Source organism: Eleutherodactylus coqui, chromosome 3, assembly GCF_035609145.1.
Source record: "Eleutherodactylus coqui strain aEleCoq1 chromosome 3, aEleCoq1.hap1, whole genome shotgun sequence".
Taxonomy (NCBI): domain Eukaryota; kingdom Metazoa; phylum Chordata; class Amphibia; order Anura; family Eleutherodactylidae; genus Eleutherodactylus; species Eleutherodactylus coqui.
In genome coordinates this window covers 96,363,675-96,376,255 of record NC_089839.1, presented here as the reverse complement: position 1 = coordinate 96,376,255, position 12,581 = coordinate 96,363,675, and the positions used below count along the sequence as shown (strand labels likewise).

The 12,581-nt window shown below is 47.8% G+C and overlaps 1 protein-coding gene across 5 annotated transcripts in view; it reads left to right on the top strand.

The window, feature by feature from the left end:
- The window catches only part of BIRC6 (baculoviral IAP repeat containing 6), a 240,121-nt gene that overhangs the window by 87,412 nt on the left and 140,128 nt on the right, over positions 1–12,581 (top strand). For all 5 annotated transcript variants that reach the window (XM_066595893.1, XM_066595891.1, XM_066595890.1 and 2 more), the window contains 2 exons: positions 5,711–5,821; positions 7,263–7,396. In XM_066595893.1, the coding sequence (XP_066451990.1) occupies positions 5,711–5,821; positions 7,263–7,396 (245 nt within the window). The remainder of the gene's footprint in view (positions 1–5,710; positions 5,822–7,262; positions 7,397–12,581) is intronic.

Here is a 12,581-nt window from a genome sequence, read left to right as displayed (position 1 = left end):
CCCCTGACACTCCAGTCGATCAGGCAATTAAACACGAATGGGCACGCTCCCTTGCTGCGGCAGTCTTCGGGCTGGCTAACACATCAGCTATTTTACGCAGGCTGCGTTCGGACGGAGAGCATTCCCCTCGGGAGAAGTCACGTGGTAGATCACGCAAAAGACGTAGATCCCCTTGGTCCAGGGAGTTCTCCCACAGTGGCCCACGTATGAGAGCTAGATCCTCTCGGTCCCACCAGTCGTCCGCATCCCTGCCCTCTACTTCAGAGGCTCAGGGGTGCTCTATCCCAGTGTCCTGAGATAGCAGCCATTCGGAACTGGAACACTCTCGCTCAAACGAAGCTTCCGTTTGTTCGCAACAGACTCTTTGGGGCCAAACTGGACAAACCGATTAAAGACGCGACAGGCGGAAACAGCATGTTCCTTCCTCAGAACAGGGGTAAAAGAGCAAAGGCTCCACTAAAGAAAACATTTCCGGTCCTTTCGCCGCTCCAGTCCACGCACCTCCTACGCACAATGGATGCAAGGCAAGAAAACTCGGCTGGAGCAGAAAAGGTAACCAGCCTTCAAAACTAAGATGTCCTGGCGACCCCACCCCTGTTCGTCCAAGTCGGTAGGTGCAAACTTTTCCGCGTGAAGGTCAGCCCCCCACCCCATCACGCCAATGTGGGGGACCGGCTCTCGCTATTCAGGGACACGTGGCTGGCTCACTTGTCCGATTCTTGGGTATAGGAGATAGTTTCCTCTGGCTACGTCATATAGTTTGCAACGCTTTCCCTGGAGCATTTTTTCAGATCAAGGCTCCAAAGGGCACCAGAAAAAGGCATTACAACTTATCCTGGCAGTCGACCACCCCCTCGCTCAGGTTCCACGGTTTCAGCACGGTCAGGGTTTTTATTCAAACCTGTTTGTGGTCCACAAGAAGGACAGCAAAGTCAGACCCGTACTCGACTTGAAACTGCTGAATCGTTATGTCAGAGCAAGGCATTTTCGCATGGAATCTCTGAGATCGGTATTTGCATCCATGGAGTCAGGAAAGTTTCTTTCTTCAATCGACATCAAGGACACATATCTCCACATTCCTATATGGGAGTCCCATCAGAGGTTTCTCCGATTCAAGATTCAGGGAGATCACTATCAGTTCGTGGCTCTGCCTTTCGGGTTGTCCATGGCACCCTGAGTGTTTATAAAGGTACTTGCAGCAGTGATTGCTCTACTCCTTGCCAGGGGTATCGTCGCCATCCCATACCTGGACGACATACTGGTAAAGGCCCTGTTTTAGGTGGATAACCTGGAAAGCCCTCCGGATAACACTACAAACCTTAAAAAGGTTCGGCTGGATCATAAACTACAGCAAGTCACGTCTGACTCCAGCGCAGAGGCTGGAGTTCCTCGCTTTCATCTTCAACACAAACACACACCAACTGTTTCCATTCGGCACTGCATGAGGGTCCTGGGCTTGATGGTGTCATCGTTCGAGGCAATTCCCTTGCTAAATTTCACTCAAGGCCGCTTTAGCGGCTTATTCTCTCGCATTGGAACAGGTCATCGCATTTTCTTGACCAGCGGATCTTCGTTTCACCCCAGACCTGGCTCTCGCTTCTATGGTGGCTAGACCCCCAACAGGTCTCAGGGCAGACGTTTATTGCTTCCCTGTCAGTGGCTAATGCTGACCACGGATGCCAGCCTTTCTGGCTGGGGAGGGACTTTAAGGAACCTATCCATGCAGGAAGCTAGCCTTCCAATCAATGTCCTGGAGCTGCGGGCGATATTTTGATCACTGTAACACTTTACATAGCAGCTCGGGGGTCAGCCAGTTTGAGTCGGCGGTCGCGTACATGAGCCACCAAGGTGGAACATGAAGGATATAAGCTATGGACGAGGTATCAAGGATACTCAGCTGGGCCAAACTGAATCTGCCAGCAATCTCGACAGTCTGCATACCAGGGGTAGAAAACTGGATCGCAGATTTTCTCAGCCAGGTAACTACCGACCCGAGATAGTGGGAGTTGCATCGTGAGGTGTTCTGGGGGATATCTGACCACTGGGGCCAGCCTGACGTGGACATGATGGCATCCAGAATCAACTGCAAGGTGCAGCGTTTCCTGGCCAGGTCTCAGGATCCTCAGGCACTGGCAGTGGATGCACTGGTGATCCCATGGTCGGAGTTCCACCTCCCATACATTTGTCCACCCTTCCCACTCATACCGAGAGTGCTCAAGAAGATCAGGATGGAGGGTCATCCGGCAATCCTCATAGCGCCGGACCGGCCACAGAGAGCGTAGTACACAAACCTTGTGGATCTACTCGTTGACACACCGTGGCAATTACCGGAGCAAGAGGATTTACTCTTGCAGGGTCCACTCTTCCACCCGAATTTAAAGGGGTTGTCTCGCAAAAGCAAGTGGGGTTAAGCACTTCTGTATGGCCATATTAATGCACTTTATAATATACATCGTGCATTAAATGTGAGCCATACAGAAGTTATTCACTTACCTGCTCCGTTGCTGGCGTCCCCGTCTCCATGGCTCCGTCTAATTTCAGCGTCTAATCGCCCGATTAGACGCGCTTGCACAGAAGGGTCTTCTCCCTTCTGGTCGGTCCGGGCACGAGTGGCGTACTGGCTCCGCCCCCTTCTAAGCGTCATTGCGTAGCTCCGCCCCCGTCACGTGTGCCGATTCCAGCCAATCAGGAGGCTGGAATCGGCAATGGACCGCACAGAGCCCACGGTGCACCATGGGAGAAGACCCGCGGTGCATCGTGGGTGAAGATCCCGGCGGCCATCTTGGAGGAAAAGAAGGAAGAAGTTGCAGACAGGGGATTCGGGTAAGTAAAAATTTTTTTTTTTAATTTCAACACATCCCTTGGGTTTGTCCTGCGCTGAACGGGGGGCCTATGCAAAAAAAACCAAAAAACGTTGCGGCGCGGGACAACCCCTTTAAGGTTGCTTCATTTGATGGCATGGCTGTTGAAGCCGCAGTTCTAAGGGCACGCGCTTTACGAAGCCGGTCATTCAAACCATGATTAAGGCAAGAAAGCTCTCGTCGTCTAAAATTTACCGTCTGGTCTGGAAACGTATTTTCATCTGGTGTGAAGAACGTCGTTTACATCTGATGCGTTTCTCTCTGGCCCATGTCTTGTCCTTCCTACAAGCGGGATTGGACATGGGTCTGAAGTTGAGTTCCCTGAAAGGTCAAGTGTTGGCCCTGTCTTTTCTTTACCAGAGGCCGCTAGCCGCCAAGTCTGCAAACTGCACCTTTCTTCAGGGGGTTTCCCATGCGGCTCCTCCGTACCGTTCACCCACACCTGCTTGGGATTTGAATCTTGTCCTGGACGCCCTTTAAGCTCATCCATTTGAACCACTGAAGGAGGTACCGTTACGACTCTTGTCCTGCAAGGTGGCTTTCCTCGTGGCAATCACATCAATACGCTGAGTTTCTGAGCAAGCCGCGCTGTCAGTCGAACCCCCCTCTCTGGCTTTCCATCAGGACAAGGTGGTATTGCGTCCGGTCCCTTCGTTCCTGCCAAAGGTGGTATCCTCTTTCCACCTCAATGAGGACATTACACTCCCATCATTTTGCCCTTCGCCAGCTCATACGAGGGAACGGGCTTTGCATCGGCTAGACCTGGTACGAGCCCAACGGATGTATGTTTCTAGAACCAATTACTTTCAGCAGGTGGAATCTTTGTCCCGGGAGGACCGTGTTGCCGATCTGCAGCATCCAAAGTGACCATCTCCAAATGGATACGTATGGCAGTGGCCAAGGCCTACCACGCTTAGGGACAGTCTCCTCCATTTCATGTGGCTGCACATATAATGCGGGTGGTGGAGGCTTCCTGGGCAGTTCATCATGGAGCTTTGTCCCTCCAGGTGTGCAGGGCAGCGACGTGGTCCTCACCGCATACCTTTTCCAAATTTTATAGGGTGCTTACTTTTGCATCAGCGGACGCCTCCCTCGGTCGCAGGATCTTGCAGCCAGCCGTTCACTGACTGAATGGGTCTTATTCATAAGTAACCCTCCCCTTTTGTGGGACTGCTCTGGAATGTCCCAAGATCTTGGCTGTGTTCCCCAATAATACGGACAAGAAATAAGGACTTTTGGTATAACCCATGTTGTGGTTACCCTGTTTTCCTGTTTGGAACTTTTGTTCTTCTGTGGTCACATATGGTGTTAATATACGTATCATAGTGTTTATGCTGATTGCAGATTGGTAAATTATTATGTTGTACTCTTACTGGGCTGCTCCTACTGCTTGAATGCAAAACTGATCAGCTTGGTGCCTGCAAGAGGGGTATAGCTAGTAGGAGGAGGAAACTCGTTGTGCTTAGTGTTGCCTCCTAGCAGTACTAGCTATACCCAAGGCTGTGGCTGTGTCCGCCAATGAACGTGATGAGAAAGTGATTTTATGGGAAGTTATACCAAAAATCCTTTTTCGGTCACCCGGTCTCCCAGAAAAAATGCAATAAAAAGCGATCAAAAAGTCGTATGTATTCTGAAATGTTATCAACGTAAACTACAGGATGTTTCGCAAAAAATTAGCCCCACACAACTGTCGACGGAGAAATAGAAAAGCTATTGTGCGCAGATGATGGCGACAGAAAATAATTTTTAAAAAATGAAATGTCGTTTGAAAAAAAAAAATAATCGTAAAAAAAAAACTCTACAAGTTTGGTGTCGTGGTAATCGTACTGATCCATAGAATAAAGTAATCATGTCATTTTTGTTGCAGTTTGTGCGCCGTAGAAACAAGACGCGCAAAGATGGCGGAATGTTTTTTTCCATTTTACTCCACTTAAACTTTTTAAAAGTTTTTAGAACATTCTATGGTACAATAAATAGTACCATTGAAAAACTAAACTTGGCCCGCAAAAAACAAGCACTCATACAGCTACACCGATGGATAAATAAAGGAGTTATGATTTTAAAAAAGGGGGGAGGAAATAACGAAAATGGGGGGAAAAAAGGGCTGCATCCTTAAGGAGTTAATATATCATGCCTTATGTAGTTGTATGTCCTCCTGGGTAGGTGTGACGTTTTGTAGCACCCTCTCAGACTCATCAGGAATTGAGCCCGCTCACTCCCATATATAGATTAAAGGGAGGAGAGATTTAAAATTCCCGAACCAAGACTCTGGTTTATAGACTTTGAGCTCCCAAGTACATGCTCCGCTCCCTCTTATTTTTCCTCTCCTCTTTCAGTAGCCATCTTAAGAATAGTCCATCAATGGTTTACAACTGGACCACTCCTTTATTATGAATTGGAGCATAGTGTAGGTGTCTTATGGGTGGTAATTAGATTCCTATCTTTCCTATTGGTTCTTCACAACTTAATTCGGTTTAAGAAGGTCTTTTCAGATTCCTCTCAACATTATCAGCATTGTGATCATTTTGTTTCATCTTGGCCATCATCATTGTAACATTGTCAGAAAAATAAGTTACTCTTTTTTGTTGATACTGTAATGGGTGGCTACACACAAGCGCCATGCGCTGTGTGCCACCCATATGTCAGTCGCGCGGCACGCAGCAAGTACGCAATTATATCCAATTGCCTAAAGCAATTGAAAGGATAAACAGCCTGTGGCACAAAAATCCTAATGTGTTACATGTCAAGTTAACCTTTACTACACTTGTGTGTTGCATTTTAGATCACTTGTTGGGGAAAGGGAAGGTCTTCTGATCTGCTAATTATCCTAATGTTTCTTTTATTTTCAGCTTCTATAACAAGTTTTTTAACAGTCTTGGCCTGGCATCCAAATACTTTACTTCGGACATGGTGCCTTGTGCTTCATAGCCTCACTCTTATGACAAACATGCAACTGAACTGTAAGTAGTGTGCGCACAGATTGCAGACTTGGCCTTTTTTCAGAATGTATTTTAACCAATTTTCCTTGCTGGGGTTGTTCCAAGATATAAAGTTATCCCCTATTCTGAGTATAAGAACCCATATTGCTGATCCATAGAATGGGGGTCCAGATGGTACTAGCGTGAATAGAGTTGAGGACATAAAGTAGTGCCTTTGCTATGGTTTATCCTACTTAGACCAATTTTTATTTATTTTTTAAGAAAGCTGCAAACCCCACAGCTGTGACTGCAGATCTGGGCTGTAATAAAAGCTGTAACTTTGTATGTTTGCAACATAAGTACTGCAGTGTATTTGCACAGTTGCTCCTCCATTCTTTTGGGTAGCGGGACGCAGCGTTTTGGCTGAGTCTCTTCATCCCTCGGTTGCTTTTAAATTGCCGAAAATCGCATTCAAACAGAACCAATGACTTTAATTAGGTAAACTGAGACCGGAGGTGCAAACTTCAGTCTATAAACATGGCTTCTGTCCGTGTTCCGTCTTCTGCTTAGCGGTCTATACTGTTGTGTCTTCCATAAATGCCTCTGGTCTAGCCTTGTCTTTACAATGCACAGTGGGCCAGCATACCTTAAAAGTTGAACAATGTTCAGTACTGCGCGGCGTAGACAAATCCGCATTTGGGGCATTATCTGGTACATTTGAACCATCGTCCTTATCGGAGAACGTATATTATAACTCTGTATTATGCTAGGATCAGCAAAAATAAATTACAGTATCATTTTCTATACATATGAATGGTTATTTTAATAAGAAAAGCGCCGGACTAGTCCTAGACTAATTTTGTAAGTATCCATATTGAAAGAGCTCTTATTTTTAGGTCCACTTACCCCCTAGTTTTTAAAAAACGGATAATTTTAATAGCAAACTAATAAACAGAATTCTGAAATCTATACCTTAATTAGCTATTTTCAGTAATCACTTCTTATATAAAACAAAAAAACTTAATACACAGAGATCATGCAAAACAAAGAATAAAAACAGCAGATTCACAATCAGAAATATAAGAACAAGATGCGACTTGAAACGATTGCATCAGACGAGTGGTGATTGGGAAAAAAACCTGACTCTGCCCATCGGAACAGACTATCCCCTCATCTTTATTAACACACAGTAATGAGCGCCAACTTGATTTTTTTTTGGATTTTTGACCACTGTTATAGGAATTCTGGCCCACTGTGTAATGCCGAGATCTGTTCTTTCTCCCGTTTGATGCCCGTGAGATCTACTACTGATCTATTGAAGACTGTTGTTCCAGTCTTGTTAACTGTTTATGCCACTTCTTGATTTCATGCTTTTTAGGGTCATTAATCTGTCATTATAATTTGAGGAGATGGTGATAACAATGTAACCACTAGTGTGGACATTTTTGTGTAATTCAATTTTATCACCTGCTTTTATTTTTAGCTGGACCCAGCAGCACTATTGGAGCTCAGGAAAACACTGCCCAGCTGTTAGTGTCAGACCCAAACCTCCTTCATGTCCTTGTGAAGTTTCTCTCAGGAACAAACCCTCATGGGACCAACCAGCACAGTCCCCAGGTAAAGTTACACTGACGTAGTTAACCTTTCAACCCCTTAATGACATGGCCTATTTTGGCGTTGAGGACCAAACGATTTTTGGTATTTTTTCATCTCCATTTTTCAAAAGCCATAACTTTTTTATTTTTCCGTCGACGTGGCTGTATAATGGCTTGTTTTTTGCGTGGCGAACTGTAGTTTTTATTGGTACCATTTCTGATTACATAGACTACATTGTAAAACTTTTTATTTATGATCGTAGGGAGAGAAAACGCATCAATTCTGCCATAGATTTTTATTTTTTTATTTTTTTTTAAAGCGTTAATTATGCAGCATAAACGACACACTACATTTTCTGCGGGACGGTACGGTTACAACGATACCAAAATTCTTATATATATTTTTTTTTTAGGTTTTTCCACAATAAAAACCCTTTTTTTGGAAATTATTTTTTTCTAAACTAACTGCATTCAAAGTCCTATAGCTTTTTTATTTTGCTATGGACGGAGCTCTCTGAGGGCTTATTTCTTGCGAGACGAGCTGTAGTCTTTATTGGTACCATTTTGGCGTACACACAGTTTTTTGTTTGTTTTTTTTTTTTTATCACTTGCGTTTTTTGGGAGTCAAAATGCTAAAAAAGGGTGATTATACCTACCCGATAATCGGGTTTCCAGGAGTCTCCACAACAGCACCACCTGAGATCGCCTTCCTCCTGATAGGACAGGAACACACCGAGAGGTTAAAATCTCCCCCACGCCTCCCTTCCTCAGTGTATTTTAACGAAACTGCCAGGGTAGGAGCTAAGTTAAATTTCTTTACCTATCTGGTATATGTAAAATTTTATTATATATATATATATATATATATATATATTATAAAATTTTACATATACCAGATAGGTAAAGAAATTTAACTTAGCTCCTACCCTGGCAGTTTCGTTAAAATACACTGAGGAAGGGAGGCGGGGGGGGGGGGGGAGATTTTAACCCCTCAGTGTGTTCCTGTCCTATCAGGAGGAAGGCGATCTCAGGTGGTGCTGTCGTGGAGACTCCTGGAAACCCGATTATCGGGTAGGTATAATGACCCTTTCCCCAGGTCGTCTCCACGACAGCACCACCTGAGACGTACCAACTAGAGATGAGCGAGCGTACTCGGAAAAGCACTACCCGCTCGAGTAATTTGCTTTATCCGAGTATCGCTGTGCTCGTCCCTGAAGATTCGGGTGCCACTGCGGCTGACAGGTGAGTCGCAGCGGGGAGCAGGGGAGAGCGGGCGGGAGAGAGGGAGAGAAAGATCCGGCCGGCACCCGAATCTTCAGGGACGAGCACAGCAATACTCGGATAAAGCAAATTACTCGAGCGAGTTGTGCTTTTCCGAGTACGCTCGCTCATCTCTAGTACCAACTAAAGCTATTTTTAGGGTGGGATTGCCGCCGAGAGGACTTTACGACCGAAGGTCATGTCCTCATCAAGTTGCACTTTTACCCTATAATGTCTGACAAAAGTGTGTGGCTTCTTCCACACTGCTGCCTTGCATATTTGTTCCACAGATGCCGAGCTATGCTCGGCCCATGAAGTCGCTACTGCCCTCGTGGAGTGGGCTTTAAGAGCCGCAGGGGCCTCTTTCCCCAGGGTCCTATATGATTCGCTAATGGCTAGGCAGATCCACCGGGCTATAGAGCTTTTAGCTGCTTTTTTCCCCTTCTTAGGGCCTGAGAATTGGACGAACAGGTTGTCGTCCTTCCTCCATCGACCTGTGGCCTCGATATACTTCAGGACCGCTCTCCTGACGTCTAAGCAATTTAGGGCTCTCTCTCTCGTTTTTTGGGTTATCAAAGAACGAGGGGATTACTATGTTCTGTGCCCTATGGAATGGAGACACTACTTTAGGCAAGATGGTCGGGTCCGTTTTGAAGACTAATTTGGTGTCGGTTATTTTGAGGAGCGGTTGGCGGATGGATAGGGCTTGTAGCTCGCTAACCCGTCTAGCTGAGGAAATGGCCACTAGGAAAATTGTTGTAATTGTGAGCGTTCTTATTGAGAGCCTCTCAATTGGTTCGAAGGGTTCTGCCGACATAGTCCCTAAGACCAAATTTAGGTTCCAGCCTGGACATATATTAGTAGGTCTAGGTCGCAACCTATCTGCCGCCGTCAGGAATCTACTGATCCACCTATCTCCAGCTAGCTTAGTGTCGAATAGGGCGCTAAGGGCTGCCGTCTGGACCCTTAGGGTGCTCGGGGAAAGGCCCATGTCCAGTCCCTCCTGCAGGAAGTCCAGGATTAATGGGATGTCAGCACCGCTGCTCGAGGAGTCCTTCCCCTGTCTCCAAGAGATAAACCTCTTCCAGATCTTTTGGTAGATGCGGTTTGTTGTCTCTTTTCTACTTGCCAATAGCGTCCTGACTACCTTGTCTGAGAATCCTCTGCCTCTTAGTATGGATTCTTCAGTATCCAGGCTGTCAAGTGGAGTCTGCTTATATTGGGATGGTTCAGAGGCCCCTGTGTTAGAAGACTCGCGTGAGCAGGAAGGGTGACAGGCTCCTGGATGCTCAGGTTCTTTAGAAGGCTGAACCAGCTCCTCCTTGGCCAAAAGGGAGCCACTAGGATCAGGGTGCATGCCTGTAACCTGAAGTGCTGCAGTACCCTTGGGATTAGTGGAATTGGGGGGAAAGCGTACACCAGTTCTCCTCCCCAATCCTGGCTCAGGGCGTCCACTGCTGTTGGCCGGTCCTCCGGTCTGAGGGAGAATTTCTCTACTTTGGCGTTTTGTCTGGATGCGAATAGGTCCAGTTGTGGGAGACCCCACATGTCCGTCATGATCTGGAATGTCTCCTGGGATAGATACCATTCCCCTGGGTCTATCCGCCTTCGGCTGAGGAAGTCTGCCCACTGATTCAGGGATCCCTTCAAGTGTACTGCCGATAAAGAGAGGATGCGGCCTTCCGCCCAGCGAAAGAGTCTTTGTCAGATGCTTTGTAGAGCTGGCGACCTCGTGCCCCCCTGATGCCGAATATGGGCGACTGCCGTGATATTGTCTGATAGCACTCTTATGTGCTGGTTTTTTACCGCGTCCCCCAGGTGCTGGAGGGCCTTCCAGATCGCCTGTAACTCTCTGTAGTTCGAGGACTGGTGTTTCATTCCCTGCGGCCATGGACCCTGTAGGAGCTTTTCTCAGACGTGCGCCCCCCATCCCCAGGAGCTTGCGTCGGTCGTGACCTGCGTGGCCGGATTCTGCCTCCAGTGGACCCCCCTTCGCAGATTCCCTGGGGAAGTCCACCAGCGTAAGGATACCTTCACTGAGTTCCTTATCTGCATTCTCCTCTCTAGCGAGGATTGCTTGCCGTCCCATGCCGCGAGAACTGCTGCTTGCAGAGATCTGGTGTGCGCCTGAGCCCATGCCACCCCCGGGATGCATGATGTTAGGCTTCCCAGGAGGGACATAGCCTCCCGGATTGAGCATGACAGTCTTTGAAGGAAGGATTCTACCATCTGTCGGATCTTGTGCGCTTTTGACTCGGGGAGGAAAAAGCATTGAGCTTCTGAATCTAGTGTTATGCCTAGAAACACCTTCTCCCTGCTGGGGTCTAGGCTGGAATTCTCCCAATTTATTATCCATCCTAAAAATTGTAGTAGGTTGAGCACCGTTGCCAGGTTTTCTGCTAGGAGTTCTCTGGACTCGGCTATAATTAAGATGTCGTCCAGGTAGGGGACTATGAGAATGGACCTCTGCCTTAGGTAGGCTGTGACCACCGCCATGATTTTCGTGCAAATGCGGGGTGCCGAAGAGATTCCAAAGGGCAGGCATCTGAATTGGAGATGTCTTGTCCTCTTGCCCATCTCTAGTGCGAACCTTAGGTATTTCCGTGAGTCCTTGTGGATTGGTACATGGAAATAGGCATCCTTCAAGTCGATCGATGCCATGTAGGCTCCCTTGGGGATCAACCTCGCTGCTGAAGTGATTAATTCCATCCTGAACTTCCGGTATTTGACAAAGATGTTCAGGGGTTTTAGATTTATTATCATGCGTGAGCCCCCCCCCCCCCCCCCCCTGGTTTTTCTATTAGGAAGAGTCTGGAGTAATGCCCCCAGGTCCGAACTCTCTGTGGCACAAAGGACACTGCTTTCAGACGTTGTAGGTCCCGAACCGCCTGCTGGAGCGGGTGCAGTTGTTGAGCTGGACCTCTGGTAGTGACATATCTTCTCCTGGGGAGGGACACCAGTTCGATTCGGTATCCCTGCTGCAGGATCTCCGGGATCCATGGGCTCCTGCACACTAAGGCCCATCGATCCACGAAGCTCTGCAGCCTCGCCCCCACTGGGATGGCGTTAGGGCTTCTGCCTGGCTGGATCCCCCTGGTGAGGGTTAAAGAGGAAATTCCTCCCTCTGCCCCCCTTGGGGTAGCTCTAGCGGGCCCGTCTTGCCCTTGCCTCTATATGATTCCAGCTGCTGTGCTGGGGCCCGGAAGAAGGTCTTCCCTTTATACTGTTTCTCTTCCGGGAATCCTTTCCTTTTGTCTGATGCCTTTTCTAGGATCTTTTCCAGATCCGGACCGAAGAGGAACTGGCCATGAAAAGGGAGCGAGCATAATTTATTTTTTGATGCCAGGTCGCCTGACCATGACTTCAGCCACAGAACTCTTCTGGCAGAGTTGGTTAGGGCTGTTGTTTTTGTAGAGTTTCACCGACTCCGCCGCTGCGTCTGCCAAAAAATTGGTGGCCATTTTCAGTATGGGGAGGGAGTCTATAATTTGTTCCCTCGGTGTTTTGTTTGAGATATGCAGCTCCAGCTGCTCTAGCCATACCCCCAGGGTTCTAGCGACACATGTGCCTGCGACCCCTGGTCTGAGCGTACTGGCGGCTGCCTCCCAGGATCTTCTTAATAGGCCCTCTGCCTTCCGATCCATTGGATCTCTCAGTTGTGTGGCGTCTTCAAAGGGCAAGGTTGTCCTTTTAGCCACCTTAGCCACTGGGACATCCACCGTGGGTATTTCTTCCCAGCTCGAGCATACCCCCTCCTCAAACGGGTAGCGTCTCTTAACCCCCCTAGAGGAGAAGGATCCTGTGTCGGGTTTCTTCCACTCTTTAACCCCTTCCCGCTCCTGGACGTACCTGGTACGTCATGGCAGCCTGGTACTTCCCGCAACATGACGTACCTGGTACGTCCTGGAGATAGCACGGGATCACATGTGATCCCGCGCTATCCCGCA